The sequence below is a fragment of the Petaurus breviceps genome, unplaced genomic scaffold (assembly GCF_028583685.1).
Source record: "Petaurus breviceps papuanus isolate PSGF00001 unplaced genomic scaffold, PetGlider_PUasm1.0 182, whole genome shotgun sequence".
In the NCBI taxonomy this organism is placed as follows: Eukaryota; Metazoa; Chordata; class Mammalia; order Diprotodontia; family Petauridae; genus Petaurus; species Petaurus breviceps.
Window position 1 is genome coordinate 5,071,026 of NW_027185786.1, and position 19,915 is coordinate 5,090,940.

Sequence of the window (19,915 nt, forward strand, 5' to 3'; positions counted from 1 at the left end):
TAAACTGAGAAAGATGAAAACAAAAAACTATAACACCAGAGGTATTTCTAGGGAACACTCAAAATATATAAACTTTTTTCCTTTTTTTTTTTTTAAAGACAACTTCTAACCTAAGAAGATACTTTCTGCATCAAATTTATACTGGCTGTGAAAAAGAGGAAGCAGTGCAAGAGAAAAATAGATCTTAGAAAACATAATTTTATAAGGCCCATAATCTTGAAGGTAAAAAATAAGTTAAATCCACTGCTGTGGGAACTAGTTAATACCATACTGACATTCAGATATTTGAGTCTACTTTTTAAAAACTCCACTGATGATTGAACAAGGATAATCTGAAAGGGAGAGGTAGGAAAAGTTACTCATTATATTCATTGTTTGCACAAAGTCAAAACCATAACCTTGCCTGAGAAATATGTACCCAGAACTCCACACAATTTGATACATAAATGTAGAAACAAAAGCATGCAGTTACCCACCTTGCAAAAGAGGGACGGAAAATGGTCTGGAGTCATAGGGGCATAAGATAATTCAGAGAGGACGTCCATAGCACGGGGACCAATCAGATTGAGAGCTAAATAGAAAAGAAGAGATATTTGGCCTCTCTAAAGGAATGTCAAGGGTTTATTCTGGATTCATTTTACCTGTGGTCACACCTACATAGGAAGGCCTAAGGAAGTCGAAGATGCCTACATATTCCAAAGACTGAATCACAATGTTCTAATTTTGGCATTCACAATAATGAGACTAGTTTACTAATATTTTGTAACTACTACACAAATCCTATTTGAATTAAAGAGTTATAGAAAGCTATCTGATTTATCACCATGCCTCAGGAAAACTTTCTACACAGAAATGGAAAAGCACAACCAAACATTCTACAACAGCAATTACCAATGGGGTTTTGTCAATATTGTTAATGAGAAGTTTACTAGGGTCAATGTGGGTGAGATAGAATGGTGGTCAATGCTAGTGAGGTTCACTTATCCAGTGACACTTCAGGGAATTAGGAGACATATGTGCATCAATCACTTAATAAGCATTCATTAAGTGCCCAATGTGTGCCAAGCACAGGGTATACAAAATACAGAGAGCGGAACAATCTCTGCTCTCAAGGGGCTTACATTCTACATGATGACATCATGTGGGTACCTGATAATAGTACTTCCCAGAACAACCATTCTGCTATAGATATACAGTTAACTGGGCATCATATTGGACAATTCTTCTTCATCAAATTTAGAAACATAAACATTAAAGAGAAAAAAAGCTGTTTATCCTTCTGAACTCTCCAGACACAAAACGCTTTCATTTGGATTTCTGAAGGTTCTTCACACCATGCCCAGACTGACAGCTCTGATATCAATGCAGGAGCGACCCCAAGCTTCCTGGAATAGCTCTGCTACCACATGAAGTACCTTTTTTATAACAGAATGATTATCCTGAGAACTCCAGTAATAAAAATACACAAAGACAAAGTTAAAGGAGTCTGGGCCTTGAGGCAACCATGCTCCTTCCTGCTGTGTGTGGGCATCCTCTCTCCCAACCATAGTCTTCTTACAGAACACTCTCCAAGACTCTTCATAAACTTCCAAACAATCCTTCAATTAACATTCATAAATGAAAAGCTGAGTGTGCCTGGCAATATACCAGTCAGGTGGACGAGATGGGAACAGAACCTAAAAATATCCAGGCATACTCTTTTCAGAAGCTGAACAACCCGATCATCTCAAGCCTTCATTCACAGACCCTACAGCAAAAAGAGTATGAAAGGCTAGTTCCCTATGGCCAGAAAACCCATTAGGCTGATTTCAATATTCCGCAATGATTTAGAGGCAGTTGGTAGCCCAGAACACTAGACAAGGAGTCAGGAAGACCTGTCTTCCAATTCAGCTTCAGATAGATACTTAACAGCTGTGTGAACCTGGGCAAGTCACCTTACTTATGTTTGCCCAGTTTCCTTATCTGTAAAATGGGGACTCTATTGATAGTACCTCCTTCCCCAGGGCCTCTGGAGGATCCACTGAGATAACATTTATAACAGGCTATAGAAATGCTGGTTATTGTTGTTGTTCTTAAAACCAGAACCTATCCTAAATGGGAGCTCGACAGTCCTGCTGAATTAGCAAGTGTCTATGCACAACTGACCACAGTTTCTCCTGCCTGCCCCCCCCCCCCCCCCCCACCTTACCAGTGTACTTCCAGGTTACATCCTCTAAAAACAGGCTGCTGTTCTCAGGCATATGTTTCTTGAGCCAGGCCCAGCAATGGACCTGCTGGTCAGTAGGAGAAATCATGAAGAAACTAGAAAGCAAAGCCCATAAAAAGTCAAAACCAGGCGGCAAAGAATCTTCAGTGAAGTTAGCAAGGAGTTCTGCTCTTTCTATTCTCCAGGCCAGTGGAGAAAATGAAGCTAGTCCACATACAAAAGTCTCCTATGAGCATCCACACAGTAACAAGCAGCAGCTTGGGGCTGAATGCCACCTAAGGAGAACTACAGAAAAGGCTGGCCTGTGTGCAGGAGACACAAATTACATGGGGTCTGGTGACAGACTGTGGAAATTTCCACAAAATAGATAGACTTCCCTAGTTAAGAATTGCCGATAATTTATTCCTATGATTTCTTCTTAGACTCAGTTTCCAAAGAGCAAACTATTTAAAAACTGATAAAGAGAGCATTCTTAGACATGTTCCCGTACCACCATAGAGAGAGGGGAAGGCAGGGAGTGGGAGGAGTGGAGAGGGGGCCCTCCAGAAGGGACACAGGCAAAGCCAGCTCGCCTCCGTTTACCTGCTTTTGCTAAGCCGTGCTATGCTGCAGTCATTTTCATAGCCTCCACCCTCGTTAAGCATGCCCGTATGCACAATGTGGCCCACGGGCACGTCCAGATCATTGGAGAAGAGGTACTGAAGAAGCTCAAAGTCTTCTGCCCCAGGGGACTGTGGGGTTTGAGGAAGAAAAAGGAGTTAGCACAACAGCTCCAGGCCAGTGAGTTCTCCTGAAGAGAAAGCAGATGTGCAGAAAAAATTCGAGAGAACCACCAGCCAAGGGACCACGTTTGGCAGCGCTGACTCTGTCTGTATTCTCCACTCACCACCCCCACCCTGAACTGGACCTGCATGACCTCTCCAACCTGGACTTCAGCAACAGCCCCCTCCTTACAGGTTCCTCTGCCTCACATCTCCCCTCTCCATGTGCAGCTCTAACCATGTCACCCCACTTCTCCATCACCCCTGGGGCTCCCCATTCCCCCCAGGATGAACTCCAAAATCCTGCCTGACATCCAGAGCCCACGGCCACATGACCTCCTCCTGCCCATGCAGGTTCCTCCACCTACTTGGGCCGCAGGCCCTTCTGCCCCCAGGACACTCCTTCATCTCCTGATTGCCCTCCCACCTGCTATGCCTTGGCATGGGTTGCTCGCCTTCCTCACCTCTGCCTCCTGGCTTCCCTGTACTCTTCAAGTCTCAGCTCAAAACCCAACACCGCCCCCATGTATGTATGTAGTTATCCATGTGCTGTGTCCCCCATTACACTGTGAGCTACCTGAGCTGTTCTCAGACAGGAGCCTGGTACAAAGTACGTGCTTAATTAATGCTTGTTGAACTGACCTCAGGAAGATAGGATAAAATAAAAATTCTGACTATCTCTTACAGGCATGACAAAGAAAAGGTAGTGGTTAATCCTGACTATACATGCATATTCCTGAAAAAAATAAGTAAAATCAAAAAGTATGAAAGGAATTCAGGAAAAATCCTAAAAAACAAAGACTAAAAAATCCAATTATATTACATTCCTCCTACAGAGACAAAGTACCGGTATCAGATAAAGCTACTCTGACAGTCAGGGAAGGTTCTGTAACTTGACATTTGGGTTCCCAAATACTTACAATTATTTCAAATTTAGTAAAAGAGGACATGTCAATGACACATACAGCCTCTTTACAGCATTTGACTTCGGACTCCACAATGTCAAACCAGTCTGGCTTATAGAATGTCTTGCTCTGTTCCAATGCCAGTAAATCTTAAGAAGAGAAATGATAAAATTTAAACAGAAAAGAAAGAGGATTTATGTTAGAGGCTCACTATGCATTCCAGTGGGTAAATCAAGAGTAGTTCATTGTTTACCTTTCCTGTTAAATATAAGCGGCAGCATGACACACAGGATAGAAAGTAGGCTTTGGAGTGAGGAAGACATAGGTTCGAGTTCTTCCTGTGACACAGACTGGGTTACAGCCAATCACTTACCCCTTCTACTATGCCCCAGGTAGTACAGTAAGATTAAATGGAGAATTCACTGCTGCTCTGCTTTAATACAGGGGCTTTTCTAAACCTCTGAAATCACAGATCTGAGCCCAAGTAAAAAGGTCCTTTATGGCTGCAAAGTATTTTTGTGTACTTTTAATCATTCATTGAATTATCTTACTGGAACTTCACAATTACGCTGTGAAGGAATGAAAATTATTTTCTCATTTCACAGACAAGGAAACAGGTTTACAGAGATCAGATGATCTGCCAAAGGTGGATGAGGAAGCAGAACCAAGGCCTCCTGCCTCCAAAATCCAGTGTTTTTTCTTCTCACTAAAAAAAGCTGCTTCTCATACCTCACAACATATTTGTTTTTTCTCAGTTTTTCAGAGTAGAAACTAAAATGAGGTCTTGCCTTTGTCAGGTGGGACAAAATACTTCGGCCTCTCAAAGCCATGTTTCTCCATCCATCGGGCTCCCTGCGCATCCAAGCGATCGTAAAGGGGAGATGTGCGCAGCTGCCGACCAGTCAGGAAGTCCCATCTTGGGACCTTAAGATCACACAGCAGGGCTGAAATGAACAGAAAAGGAGGTGAAAATACTCACTAAAGCAAGAAGAGCTTTAATCAGTGAGATAAGAGGCAGAGGGCTCTTCCATACCCTTCCTGGGGGTCTCTGCACAAAGGGTGGATGAAACATGGCAGACAGAGACTGTTTTATTGTCTCAGAACCCTCAATCTTTCCCAGTGCCTGGGACAGAAGAGTGCATTCTTGCGAATGACAGCAGTGGGGATTCTTTATCAGTATGGATTGGGTGAGCCGGTGCAAAGTTAGAACTCACACTGAATGGCACTCAAAGGCCTTATTGTGCATGCATCCTGGGCACTGAAACCAAGAGCAAATTAAATTAAGAGCTTCAGTCACATTCAATGGAACATTCAATTCTGAACATAAATATTCATAGACTATTAGGAACAGTTTTGCAAAGTCTGGGCATGGATTCCATCAAAGTGAGAAATAATCTAAAGAGATTCAAAACAAAAATTTCTTTTAACTGAAAGGGAGAGACTGATGGTAATAGGAAGGTAGGAATGTGTTAGAAGCTGTTTTCTATCTTATTGCTATGTAACAAATAATCAGGACTCTCATTAATGAAGATTATGGTTTTGAGAATAATTCTGTGAATCTACTTCCTAGGAAAGACAGATCCAAAATTCCAAGGAAAAAACAACAAAGTAAGAAAACATTCACTAAGCAATATGTGGTCTCTTTCAGGCAAAACCAACATGGGCATTGCTGAGTATCTACAGAGTAGCCACTACTTTCACTGAACATATCTAAAAGGAAAGGGATCTTTGGGGGAAAAAGGGGAAGGCCCTTCCACCTCCACAATGAACCTTCTGAGGATGAAGCAGTGAACTTGCAATACTCCAAGTAAAATTATACATCATATCCAGTAGGATTAGCATACAAACAACTCACACTGACATAACAGGCCACAGAGCGTTTTCTAACTTCCTGGAACACAGGACTAAAACAGTGAAACAGCAGGATCACACCAGCAGGAGCAATTAGTTTAATGAAAAAAAAGTGTTCCTTTGGATGACGACACAAAGGCTATTGGGAAGGGACCAGCAGGTGATGCTGGAGTAAGAAAAAAGCTCACTCACGCATCACTTCCATGACCCGGTGGCGCAGGAAGGTGCGGCTGCTCTGCAGAGCTCCAAATCGTTTCAAGTCCAAATCCCACACATTTTCTGAAGGATAACCATGAACCATCCATTCAGCAAGATACCTATTTTGAGATACAAAGGAACAGGAAGCTCTTGTTTCCAGAATTCTGAAGCCGCAGCTTCTCACCATCAATACCACATTCTTGAGTGTACGTACATGCCATAAAGTGCAGAGCTACGTGTAAGTGACCTACCTGTGCTACAGAACTGATCATCATAAATATCACAAGATTCCAAGAAGCAGCCTAGGAGGGTGGGGAGAGTAGGCCTCCAAGTCAGAAAGACCTGCTTCCGAGTCTCATGCCAAATCGTGGCATAACAATAAGGAATAAAGGGGATGGACACTAGATAAATCACTCCTCTCTCAGGGTTCTAAGACTGTGGGTTGCAAAGAAGACGTCAACCTGCACTGGCATGGGAAGTTCAATCACGTAAGATTTCTCTGGCCAAGGAATCACAAATCTAGTGATAAAACTTAAAAAATAAAATTTAAAGATGAGGAAAGATGAAATATTTGTTCCTCAAGTTAACAAGGAGTGTTTGCAATTTACTGAGTACAGGAGTGATCTGGCCAGGCCTAAACTTTCAGAAAATCATTTTAGCATGAGGAAGATGAGTGCAAAGGGTAGAGATTGGAAGCAGGAAGGCCAATCAGGAGACTGTTGCAATAATATAGGCAAGAGGTAATAAGGACCTGAAACCAAGAAGAGATTGTGCAGAGGAGAGGATGGAGATGAGAAACATCTGCTTGGACACATGGGGTATGGGAAAGTGAAATTTGGGTGAATGGAAGGATAGTGGAATCCTTAATAAGGAAGACTGGGGAAAGATAATGAGATTCATACCAACTGTTCCCACTCAGAAGCACAGAGGCAACCTTCTGAGAACCTGGGAGAGAAGGGACTGTCCCAGCAGTCCCTGCATAGCTGCTGCTTGGGTACCCAGGTCTGAGGAGCTAACCAAAAGTAGGTGTGGCTGGACAAGACAGCAGGGGGAGTGGGATATAGCTTATCTTCCCCCTGCCTTCGATCAGTTGATCATGTACCATCTGGAGTCTAAAGGGTCTACTACCCATGAAAATACCAAGGCTCATTTCTGGCTATGCCACAGACTTGATGTGCTCTTAGGTAGCTTACTTAACGCCTCTAGGAAACATCAGTCTAAAGCTGCTACTTCCAGCTCTGCTACCTGTCTCAGTACCACTGCAAGCACTGATGATGTGCTCTGGGAAACAGAGAGCTGGGCACTATCTGGATGTCAGACACCACGCATGACTAAAAGCAATAAAAACATACCATAATGTACATATCAAAATGGGCACTGCTCTATAAAGCAGTCCCCTTGGAAATTACACTTTCACCGAATTCAAACTATATTTGAAAATGTCTAGAGACAACTTATGAACCACATGAAGAAAACTAGCATTAGGACTTTTTCAAGCCAAAATCTATTTTCTAACCTTAAGAGAAATCCTCATTTTGACTATCCTTCTCCTCTTATCAAACTTGGCACGAAATCACTACCCTTTAATGCAAGTTAATTCTTAGAGAAGAGTTCCTAAAATACTTTTGGCTTTGTCAGAATAAGTGACTCCTTTGAAAGGGACAACATTCCCCTGAAGGCATTATGTCCTGCTATGTTTATTTAAAAAACAAAACCATAAACAGACTTTAGTGCCACCCCCAGCATTACAAGTGATTCAGTGGGGGGATAAAACAGTCAACTGAAGCACAATCAGGGTGAACTCCGCAATTGTACCCAAGTTACTTACTTCCCTGCTCCTCCAGCAAATGAAGTTCCGGCAGAGTTCATGCCAGCTAGTACAAAATAACCCTGCACAGTCGGAGACTCCCCCATGATGCACCTCATGTCTGGCGTAAAGGACTCAGGGCAGTTCACCAACTTCATAATTTCTAGAGCTTCCAAGGTTGGCATCCTGCGCAGCAGGGAGCTCAGCAAAGGCTCTGAACAGAAAAAAAATGGAAAAAATGTTAATTCACACCTGCAAAGGAAAACAAAGACTTTTAATCCCCCATCTCTCCATCCTCTTCTTCTTCCCTAGAACCTATCAAAAAAAAAAAAACCTTTAAAAGGAAAATCTTACAATTAAAAAAAGAAAGAGAATCTGTAAGATTTGAAATAACATGCCTTGGAAGAAGGGTGGAAAATTTCTGCAGTCTTAAAGTTACTGTGCAGAAGAGAAAAGGTCCTCTTTTAAAAATTCTACAAAGCAAATAGCCTATCAATTATCCTATTTACATAATGAAAAAACTGCAAGAGATGGAATCACAGTAAGGTTTTTAAAGAGTCTTCAAAGGGATTTCACATAAGGAAGGGCAATGAATTCCTAAGGTATCTATGAGCAAATGCAAACATTTCATTTAATTTCAAAAATAAACAAAGATCAACAATCCAAAAACTACTTTCCAATGATTTCTGCTGAAGGAGAGGAAGACCTCCTATCAAGTAATGTAAAAAGAACTGAATGAGAAGTCACAAGAACAAGTTATATGATTCAGCCACCATCAAAGTCAGAAGTCACCCTGAGACCCAAGACCCCTGCCTGGGAGCCTTGTGATTGTGTACATGAAGAAATCTGGTTTTGTTGGGTGGCTACTTGTATAGCTCAAAAGCAAAATACTTTGTTAGGATGATTAAAGAAAGGAAAAAAAGTGGAGCAGCCTAGATTGTCACTGATTAATTATGACCCCCGGACAACTCATAACTTCCTTAAGCCTCATTTGGTTCATCTGTAAAAAGGTGATAATAATTACTGCCCAGTCCACTTTAGAGTTGTGAAGATCCAACAGGATAATGTCTGCGATGCACAAATACGAGGCAGGACTATCACAGCTCTATTCACATACCAAAATGATCCCAGTCTTCATGCAGATTCTGAATGTCTAGCTGGTTCTTCCCTTCAGTAAAGATGGGCTTAGGGTTCTTCTCAAAACCGCCAGACAGGATACCACCTTGCCAGTTCCGAATGTAAATCCTTCCATCTGAATCCATAATAGCTATAGAAAAAAAATGGCAACAAAGCAATGGGGAGAAGGAGAAGAGAATCTCCATTTTAAATTAAGACAATTTTTCTAAAAGGATAAAGAAGAGAAACAATTAACAAAGCAGGACTTGGGAACCAACAAAAGAGATTCATTCATTAATGAACGTGACAAAGGCACCCAAGTCAGAATCCATTAGGGACACAGGCATTCTAACTTTAATATACTTCTGATGTATTTTTGTGGGGGGGGTTGGGTTGGGGATGGGGTAGAAGTAGGTCAGCCACCTCCAAGTCAACTCCATTTCCAAAGCCAGTGGAGAATGTTTCTCTTGTCACTCCTAACCCCCATACTCTTAATTCAATTAGCAGAGAGCCTTTGTAAGTACTTATAGCTCAAGGACTTAACTGCCATTGTATCAACTGAAATTCAGACAAAAAGAGGGGGGCTATGGAGCCTGTCTGGGGGTGATGGCCTCTGAGACATCAATACCCTTCCCTCTGACACAAGGCTCATACGCACAGAGAATCTAAATTATATATCTCTCTTCTTTTGTTTGAATTACTCATGGATCAGATTACCACGGCAAAAACCAGTTATTTCCTAACCAGAGTGCTCAGATGGCACAGGAAGGAAGTTTTAGAAGAATTCTCTTATAAAAGGGTGGTTTAGGTGGAATAATGTCTTGGCTGTCCTTTAAAAAATATTCACTTTAAAGAAATAAGTTGGAATTGCTTTTAATTCCCTATAATATTCGCTAGAAAAAGAAAAACTCCTTGGGGAAAGTAAGTTCTGTCCTGAGGATAAAGATTTCCCTTTCAGAAGAAAGAATATTATAAATGAGAAAGGTTTGTTTTAAAAAGTACAAGTCCTCACTTGGTGTGCTGCTCTGCAGTGGGGTCTCCAGGGCACGAGTCAGAAGGTAGAAGTGTTCACAGGCATGTAACGGGATACTAACCGGTTCTTCGTTGGACAGACCCAGCTCGTAAGCCCACTACAAATGGACAGATTTATTTGTGGGTGGGAAGGGGAGAACAAATACAAATGAGCAAGTTAAGTCTCTTGAAAACCTTAATTTCAAGTGACTTTTGTGCTCTTTCTACAATGTCAGATATGGGAAGCCAGTTTTAGCCTGCATTAGTCCATACAGGAAATGTCACTGTATTGTTTATTTACATTGAAGAGATGAGTTCAATTTTGGAACAAAGACAGATAAAGATTTATCCCAGTGTTTAGAGGGTACCTAATCTCTTTGAGACAAAAATAAGTTCTTAAGAGCAAAATAAGACATAATCTCACCTACAGACCTCAAAATGACAGTGACTAAATGAACTTCAAACAGTAAAATCAATTTCTCAGCTGACCTTAAAATTACTGAACAGTACAAAAGGAAAACAATTTTCCTTAGAACAGCCTCCTTAGTATTCACAAACTGAATTTCATGCCCTTGACATAGTGAAATAAGTCAGCAACTTAACGGAAGCTGGTGAAAAAAAGACACCCAATGAAACAACCAGACCCAAGGGCGGCTGGCCATACACTGACATTTCTGATCATGAGGACCTCACTTAGTCAAGTGTGGAAGGTGGTCAAGTCTAGAGGAGCCTCTTTTTCAGACACAAGGGATTTCTAATTTCGTTTCCAGGTTTTTTCTCTGGTCAAAAACAGAAAGAATCATTTGGCTTATAATTACTTAATAACATAACCATCCACTTCTCTAAATGATTAAGTACCTGGAGTCCTGGATACTCAAACTCAACAAATACAAGAGGTTAAATAAGACAAAAATCAAGACACAACATTGCTTCTAACCTGACCGGCACAGCTGACAAAATATTGGCATTCAATGTCTCCTCTATCCGTTTCTACTCCAGTCACACGACCCTTTTTGACCCTCACATGAACAACACTTGTCCGGTCACGTATCTGAACACCTGTGTCAAAGTAAGAGAAGTGAGTTAATATACCACCCTAGGTTTGTGAACTAGAGAGGATACAAACATCTTGAGTCTATGTACCAACCACATTCTCTCTTTAAGGGAGACCTCTAAAAGAATAGGCCAGATACTGCATAATCTACAAAAATTAGAAATGAAAACCTAACCCTCTGGCTTTAATTTTCTGAAATAGTATCAAGTGATATTTTACCAGACCCACTTCACTGATAGCATATAGAAAGAACTTTCCTAACCCTGAAAATGTCAGGTTCTCTCAAGGAATTACTCTAGTCACCAAATATGATCATTTCTAGAAGTACAGGCATGATTACCAAAGGAGTCAGTCAGGGAAGCAGGCCCAAGGCCCAGTCTATCTTCCCATCAACTCTTGCCTCAGTCACCTTCATTCCCTACAACTTTTTAAATCTAAGGTGTTTAAATTTAATGTCTAAGGTGTTTGAACCTGGAGCTTTGAAAGCTGTGAGAAACTCCTTGTAGGTCTGCAGTATATGAGCAGATACAGACAGCAATATTTTGGGACAGTAAAGAGAAAAGTGGCTATTAAAAAAAATGTCTGGTACTATTAATGACTTCTAATATCTAATACTCAGGCATTTTAAAATGGTAACTTACTATCCCAAATGAAAAACAATCTTTTTTTTTTTGGCTTTTTTGGAGGGCAATTGGGGTTAAGTGACTTGCCCAAGGTCATGTGGCTAGTTTTTGTAAGAGAGAGAGACAGAGAGACAGAGAGAGAGAGAGAGAGAGAGAGAGAGAGAGAGAGAGAGACACAGAGAGAGAAAGACAGAGAGAGAGAGAGAGAGACATGTCTGAGGCCAGATTTGAAATCAGGTCCTCCTGACTTCTGGGCCAGTGCTCTATTCAACTGAGCCACCTAGCCACCCGGAAAAACAATCTTTCCAAAGTTAAACTTGTTTCTTTATGGGTTAAGAAAAAAAGCACAACCTCTATTACTAAGGACAACTTCAGATAGCTCATTACTTTCTCAATTTGATTGAACTTTGTGTTCAAACTCTATTAACGACCAAACAAGTTTCTCACCATTTTGAGAGGCAGCACTTGCCAATGCAAGAGTCACATCAGCTGATGACACCACTGCATCCTCAGGCACATGCATGGCCCCCACCAGGTCATGGATGCTAATGAGTGGGTAAAGCTCAGCCACTCTCTTGGGGGAGATAATCTCAGAAGGGATGCCCAGTACACTGTCACAGAAAACAGAAAGGCAAGGCGTTTGCCAGCAACTCTGCAAAAAGACCCGTGCCCAATGGGGAGAAAAGACGCCTCTCAGGCTTGTGCATACCTCAATCTCGAGTTGATACGCTTTAAGGAGATCAGTCGGTCCTGAGTCTGAGCCAGAAAGATCGAGCCTGTCCTTATGTAACCTGCATTAAAAACCACGTCAGACCACAGAACGCTCTCTAATAGACTTTACTGGAGGAATTAATGGAAATCCTTCCAATACACAGGCAAATCTCATTTCCCACAGAAAAAAAATTTTTAATTAACCCAACTTTTTTTTTAAATCAACAAGCTATTGCCCCATATCTTCAAAGGCTTCCTCCTAAAGAATGTCACAGAAATAAGCCCTCTAAGAGGGTATGTTGGGAAATAGTTACTATCTAAACAAAAAACGAAACACTCTTATACATTTAACACTACTAACAATTTCTCCATAAGTTTCTTAAGTCTAGGCAATCAACAAAACAAGCCAAAACCTGTAGTGTTCACCAATTTATGAGGTATAAATGCCAACTCTGAAGATTAATCAATTAATTCTCAAGAGCCAGCATCAGTTGGCTCTAGCACACTCCTGCCTATAACCCAGGTGAGAGAACTGGGATTTTAGAGGTGGGAAAACAAATTTAAAATAAAGGCAAAGTACTAAACTAGATGGTTAATCTCAAAGGACAATTTGGAAGTAGACAACATGGATTTCGGTTTTAAAAAGCAAAGGACTGATCCAAAGAGATCAAATTACTTGGAGGTATACCATATAGTTGAACTACATTAAGAGACAATGTGATATAGTTGATAAAAAGTCAGCCTCAGAATCAAAAAGACCAGGATTCAAGTTTGGCCTCGGACACACCCTGGCTCTGTTTGCCACTGCCCTCTAAGGTGCATGGAGCCTCACCACCTGACTGGCAGCTGAAGCCTCCTGTGAGAGCTGTCCCTCCTTGTCTCTGTGAGAACAGGGGATTCCTTGCTTCTCTCTGCATCCCCTGCCCTTGGCACAATACCCAGCAGAGTCAGTGCTTAATCAATGCTTTTTCATTCATTCACTCACTCACTCATTTGTTGATTCCTTGAGCCATTCCATGCCTCTAACTCTCTAAGCTGCAGGACAACTGCCAATCTCATGGGTACAGGAAGTTTCCTCATGTTATGGGTCTAGATAAAAAAGTTCCATTAAACTACAACTTATTAAGTTTAAAATACACCATTTTAAAGGCAAAAATCCTATCTCCTACACCTAAGAACTACATGCTCTAAAGGTCTAATTCAACAAGGCCAACCTATGGATTACTGCTGCAACAGGAAAGAAAGAAACAAGCATTTGTACAGCATCTACTACTCAGCACTTACAAATGTTATCTCAATGATCCTCACAACAACCCCAGGGGAGAGGTGCTGTTAGCATTTCCATTTTACAGTGGAAGAAACTAAAGCAAACAGAGGTGAAGCAAACAAAGCCATCTGAGCCCAGTTGTGATCTCAGGTCTTACTCTATTATGGGAAAGATCCAGTCAGAGCAGTGGATTTATGCTGATCCATACAATCCTGCTGAATCCTCCTAGTAATCAATAGCACACATCCATGAGACACTGGGCCAAGGGCAAACAATGCAGCCTGTGATCAAGAACCAGGCGCTAAAGGGCTCCTGTGAGAAGCAAACCTGGGTCTGGCCATGTCACTAGAGTATTCTAATTACATAAGCTAAACAAATCCATCATCACAAGAAAATAACTCTTAAATGAGTGTCCTATGGACACTAAGAACCCAACGGGCAACATATGCTCTTCCTTCTCCCAATTTCTCTCAGAAATATGGGGATCTGAAATCCCACATCACATATTTAGGGATGAATAGATAGAACTGACCCAGAATAGCTTTTTATTTTCTAGTCCAGCACAACTCTTGCCTGTGTAAAGCTGGGTCAAGACAGAATGAATAGAAAGTAATGAAGCTTGAGTAAAATTCTGACCAAAAGATGTCACTGTCTTACCTGTCTGAATCCCTGTCTCTTGCTCTAACTGTTGATAGAGTTTGTTCGAATAATTGGCCATCTTCTGTTCTAAGGTAAAGTGCCTAGCAGAACTAACAACACCGGCACAAAACCTGGTGGAGCCAGCAGCCAGCCTGTAAGACAAATCACAAACAGAACTCGCACGCCTAACACAAACAGGAAAAGACATGATCAGACTGGTACCAAAGAGCAAAAGAACTGGATAACAAAAGAGAATGTACAATGCTACAAGCAGTTCATCCTTCCCCGAGCAGACTTCCCCAAGCCCTCTGCTCCCTTAGTTAATTTTAGTTGATTTCTTGAAGACAATTGAGTGCCTGGTCCCTGCTGAACCCTGGGTGCTCTCGAATCCATTATTATGAGTACCTAGAAAATATCCCAAAGTTAAGACAAAACACACATTTTTCTAAGCACTCTGTGGTCATGTGTCTGATGGATCGTGTTCTTTTTTTTTAAAAAACCAGAAAAGGGCATAAATCATTAGATGGCAAACTGCAAGCAACTTCTACTCTTTGGTTTGACTATTACATCAACAACATGGGAAATCACAGCTGTTACTGGGATAGAAAAAGATCTGCCAACACAAAGGCCTAAGGAAGCAGTGACTTAGTGGAGTACGGCAGTCAAGTGTGATGCACTCTGGCTCTTACCTGCCCTGTTCCAATAGGAGAATATCCTTCCATCCCAGCTTGGAAAGGTGATAGGCTACAGATGTGCCCATAATTCCACCACCACAGATGACTACCTGGGCATGTGTGGGGACTGAGACAGAAGGACTGGATTCTGTAACTGCAGAAATGCTGCGCCTTGACTGAGAACTGTTCTGCCATCTCTGACTGGCTCTCCGCCATTGAATATCACATAACAACCGGAAAAACATGATGGCTTCTGTTTGTCAGCTTTCTAGAAATGTGATCTTCACTCACCCAAGAGGAAGCAGGCCATAAGAATTCAACCTAAAGAAGGAAAAACTGGTGATGTTTAATCAATTCAATGTACAGGGTCAATCAGAAATATTTGTAATAAAATATCTATTACATACCTAACATTTTGCTAAGAGATTTAAGACTTCACTCACCTTTAAAACAGGGATACTACTTAAATACTCTACCTCACAGAGGGGCTATGAGAAAAGTTATTTTGCAAACTGCTAAATAAAAATGAATCGTTATCATCATGAGGCTTTGCCCTCTAGGGGAGATAAGACTTATATGATTTAAGCAGACAAGGTTTATGTCTGAGGAACCATAAAAGGATGTAATAGGCTATGAAATGTACAGAAGAGGGACTTACCCTGAACACTAAACAAAAGACAGAATTTGGACATAGCAGGCACTTCCTAAACACTTCTTTGCTGAACCTGAAGTCAGGAAGACCTGGGCAGGATGTCTTTGATACTTCAGAAGTCATGTAACCGTAAGCAAGACTCTTAGCTTCTCTGTCCTCAGCTGTTAAATATGGAGGAGAGAGGGGGACTGGTGGGCAAGACAGCCTTTAAAATCCCTTCCAGTTCTAAACTAACAAGCCTACAATACAAAGGCAGAGCAGGGATAAGCAAAATACATGTTGTTTTTCAGTCATACCTAACTCCCCATGACCCCATTTGGGGTTTTCTTGGCAAAGATAACTAGAGTGGGTTGCCATTTCCTTCTCCAGTTCATTTTACAGATGAGTAAACTGAGGCAAACAGGTGAAGTGACTTGCCCAGAGTCACACAGCTAGTGTCTGAAGATGTCTTGCTGACTCCAGGTCCAGCATTCTGCACACTATGGAGCCACCTAGCTGTCCATGATACATGTGCATAAAAGCAAAGAAACCTGCCTTGAGAGGACAGAGGCAGCTCTGTGGAGCAGGGAAAGATAAGGCAGAATAAATAAGGTATCCCAGGGTTTGCATAGTTCAGGCAGATTGTAGGCATTTAAAACTGCTTCTATAGTTGCCTATAACACAACTATAACAGCCTCAAATTAGAGGCAGCAGAGTTTAGTGAAAGGAATCAAAGGAGCTGGGTCTGAATCTTGGCTGTCACAACCTGGGTGACCCTAGGAAAGTCACGGGACCTCTCCGGGCCTCAGTTTCATCATCATCTGTAAAGCATAGGGTAAGACTCATTCTACCTATAGAGGACAGACAGAGAAATTTGTGCTTGCTGAAGCAAGTAGTGAGTAACCACTAACAGTTTCGCAGAATTGACATGATGAAAACAATGTTTTAAGGGCATAGAGATTGACTGTAGAAAGCCCAGCTAGCAGGCCATGAGGAAATGAGGGTCTACATAAGGGTAGTCAGAATGAATAAGGCAGCTAGGTGGTGCAGGCCCTCAGACACTGCCTCACTGTATGACCCTGGACAAATCATTTAACCCTTTTTGTCTCCAATGAGCCATAAAAAAAAAAAAAACTACTCCAGTATCTTTGCCAAGAAAACCCCAAATGAAGTCACAGAGAGTTGGACATAACTGAAAATGACTAAAAGCAACAAAAGTCAGAATGAAAATGAAGAAGAAAAAAACTGATTATGAAGAAAGAATTCCCAGGAAGAGGAAATTCACCTGACATGAGAGACAAGGGAAGAAGAATCAAAGGTGACCTCAGACCTAGAACCAGGAGAATAACTCTGTAAACCGAGATGGGTAGGAGAGATGAGCCCTGTCCTAGACTCTGTGAGTTTTAAGGCGACTAGACACACAAACTGGAAACGTGCTATAAGTTGATAACAACACAAGTAGAACTGAGACGGAAAGATGCTGGTGTTGTAGAATCATAACCGGGCACCCTGTGAACCTCAAGAGGATTTGTGGAAGGTGCCACAAAGATAAAAGCTAAGAACTGAGACTCAGAAGATGCCACCAGAAAGGAGGAAGAAAAGCAAAGATGAGAATTTTTTTTTAATTAGGCAAACCAGGATAAAGATAAAAGAGTCAAGGAATGACATTAAATCGTTCAAGAACAGAACAGGCTGTAATGTTCTCTGCTAGCAAAAGGGTCTGGTACACAGATGCCAAGAGGCCTCTCCACTGCGTGGGTTCCTGATGAAGGATCCTCCTTCTCTAACCACCAAGGTGAGGCTTGGCAAGGTCACTAAAAATCAAGGAGGGTCAAAGAAAGTGGGTTTTCCCCCAAACAAGAGACAAGGCAGTAGGGAAGAGGATGTCAAAAGATGATGAGAGGAGCACTGGATAAGAGATTATGACCCACGGGGCGGCCAGGTAGCACGGCAAGTAAGAGCACCGGCTCCAGTGTTAAGAAGACCTGGAGATCGAATCCCGGGCTCAGACACTCAGCACCACACCCAGAAATAACTGGCCATGTAACCTTGAGCAAGTTACTTAACCCTGATTGCTGAAAAAAAAAAAAAAGAGAGAGAGAGAGATTATGACCCACAAAAGAAAGAAGGTACCACCAGCCAACCACACCCACCAAGAAAAAAAGTACTGACCTCCAGCAAGAAGAGCACAGCTTCCCATTAAGAAAGGAGCCAAACCCCAAGGCAAAGAAAGCCCAACCCCAGTCAAAGTAGTTGACAGGCAAAAGAGGTTAATGCAGCAGACATTCCTTGTAAAGTGTAGCAAAAAAAAAAAAAAAGAGTAGAATGCCAAGAATGAGCACAACTAAACAGAAAGGTGGGGTGGGGTGCAGAACCTGAGTCATCCAAAGTGATGAAAATATGCTCAATTCCAGCCAACCAAGACTGAGAATGAGGAAGATGAGGAAGGCTCTGAAAGGGAAGCAATGGACACAACACCTGCCAAGAGAAGATGGTTCCTGTGACAACTAAGGCATCATAGGATGAAGAGAACAAGGACAGAGATGAGCACAAAGATGAGGAGGAAGAAGTCACCCAGTCTCTGCCAAAGCAGCAGCTGGAAAAAGGACACTGGAAAACAGAGACATTCCTAAGCCAAGAAACAGAAATTGGAAGTTGAAACAGCTTTTAATCTCCTGGCTAGAAACCTGATTTTCAACAAAAGTTCTTCTGAACTAAAAACTGGCATTGCTGACTCCTTTACAAAAAAAGACTGAAGGTGCAGATGCCCTGAGCTGTCACATCTGGTAAGTTTGGTGATAAGTAAGATGAACGTGGTGAAGGCCTGGAAAAAGCTCTTCTCAGAGGCTCAAAAATCCTTGACTGAAATTAAACTGCAGAAAGCAAAGGAAATCAAAAAAGATCAAAATGCAAAGACACTCTATCAAGAGCCTGTATTATAAAACTATTCAGAAGAAACTAAAAAATGTTTGAAGATGCTACTGAATTCAGTGAGCCTCAAGGATGGGATCTGAAAAGAATGGCCTACTTGGAATTTAAGACAGAAGCACAAGTGGACAAGGTCTCAGAAAAGAACCAAGGAACAGAGACTGATGATTAGATCATTATTCTGAACTTTAAAAAAGTCAAGGCAAGGGCGGCCAGGTGGCTCAGTAAGAGCACTGGCCTGGCCTGGCCCGGTGTCAGAATTCGCTGGAGATCAGACACTCAGGACCACACCCAGAAATAACTGGTCGTGTAACCTTGAGTAAGTTACTTAACCCCGACTGCTTAAAAAAAAAAAAAGTCAAGGCAAAAGAAATTCAACTGACAGATTAATTCCTGGAATGAGAATAACAAGTCAGCAGGAGACTCAGACACTTATATCAAGTAACTTCACCTACAATACCACTGGAAGTCTACAGAAGTGTCTGAAAAGATACCGTCTAACAGTATGCCCAAAATAACCAAGGCAGACCTAAAGGTAAACATTCATAGAATTACATGGTGCTGAAGCTGCTGAATTTGTGTAATTGAACACAAATTTAACTGAACACAAAGGAATTAAACACAATTAGGTTAGAATTAAAAGTACAGGGGCCTCGAGGTGGCACAGTGAGTACAGCACCAGCCCTAGAGTCAGGAGGACCTGAGTTCAAATTTGGCCTCAGACACTTAACGATTACTGCAGTGTGACCTTAGACAAGTCACTTAACCCAATTGCCCTGCCCTCCCCCCTCAAAAAAAGAAGGAAAAAAAATTAAAAGTACAGAAAACAAGTAATGCTCAGAGCTCATACACCATTCTGTTTGTCAAAGTGTAGTATACTTAGCAAAACACATGATGACACTTCAAGGCCAAAGCTGCTGGTTTCAATTAGGTGGATGTTCCATATAAACTTTTTGTGGAGATTGGTGATGGATGTAAGAGTTGGCCTTTTTGTATAGGAGTTGTCATGAGTTTATAATGCTGTGAGATGTACAAAACCATTTTTTTTGTTTTCATTCCCTCCCCTCCTTTCCTTTTTAGTTGTAATGAAAAAGACAGATGTTTTCATCTTCCCCCCCCCCAGTGGTTAACTTTGGGACCACTTAAGAGTCTAAACTTTGTACACAATTACAGACACATTGTATCTGTGTTGACCAACTTCGACAGACCAGGCTCCTCTCAGACAACTCCAAAAGACTCAGGATGGAAAGAAACGTCCACATCCAGAGAAAGAAACAGTCTGAGTGCAGATTGAAGCAATTACTTGCTGTCTCTGTCTCGTTTCATTTCCTTCCTTCTCACTGTTCACTCCACTGGTTATAATCCTATTTTACAACTTGACTAATGTCTAATGTGAAGGTATTTGTAGATTCTATATCAGACTGCATGCCGCCATGGGGGAGAGGGGGGAGAGGTAGGAGAAGAAAATTAGAAACTCAAGGGATTGTGGAACTGAATGTTGTAAATTAAAAGTAAATAAATAAATTTTAAAAA

General features: G+C 41.6%; 1 protein-coding gene across 1 annotated transcript in view; it reads right to left on the reverse strand.

The window, feature by feature from the left end:
- The window catches only part of PDPR (pyruvate dehydrogenase phosphatase regulatory subunit), a 35,372-nt gene that overhangs the window by 14,394 nt on the left and 1,063 nt on the right, over positions 1-19,915 (reverse strand). The window contains exons 2-15 of the mRNA XM_069087658.1: positions 14,839-15,144; positions 14,168-14,301; positions 12,242-12,323; positions 11,980-12,143; positions 10,793-10,914; positions 9,857-9,974; positions 8,846-8,995; positions 7,750-7,942; positions 5,916-6,040; positions 4,661-4,816; positions 3,888-4,021; positions 2,789-2,937; positions 2,189-2,301; positions 477-571 (exon numbers count right to left, since the gene is read on the reverse strand). Of these exons, the coding sequence (XP_068943759.1) occupies positions 477-571; positions 2,189-2,301; positions 2,789-2,937; positions 3,888-4,021; positions 4,661-4,816; positions 5,916-6,040; positions 7,750-7,942; positions 8,846-8,995; positions 9,857-9,974; positions 10,793-10,914; positions 11,980-12,143; positions 12,242-12,323; positions 14,168-14,301; positions 14,839-15,068 (1,965 nt within the window). The 5' untranslated portion in view covers positions 15,069-15,144. The remainder of the gene's footprint in view (positions 1-476; positions 572-2,188; positions 2,302-2,788; positions 2,938-3,887; positions 4,022-4,660; positions 4,817-5,915; positions 6,041-7,749; positions 7,943-8,845; positions 8,996-9,856; positions 9,975-10,792; positions 10,915-11,979; positions 12,144-12,241; positions 12,324-14,167; positions 14,302-14,838; positions 15,145-19,915) is intronic.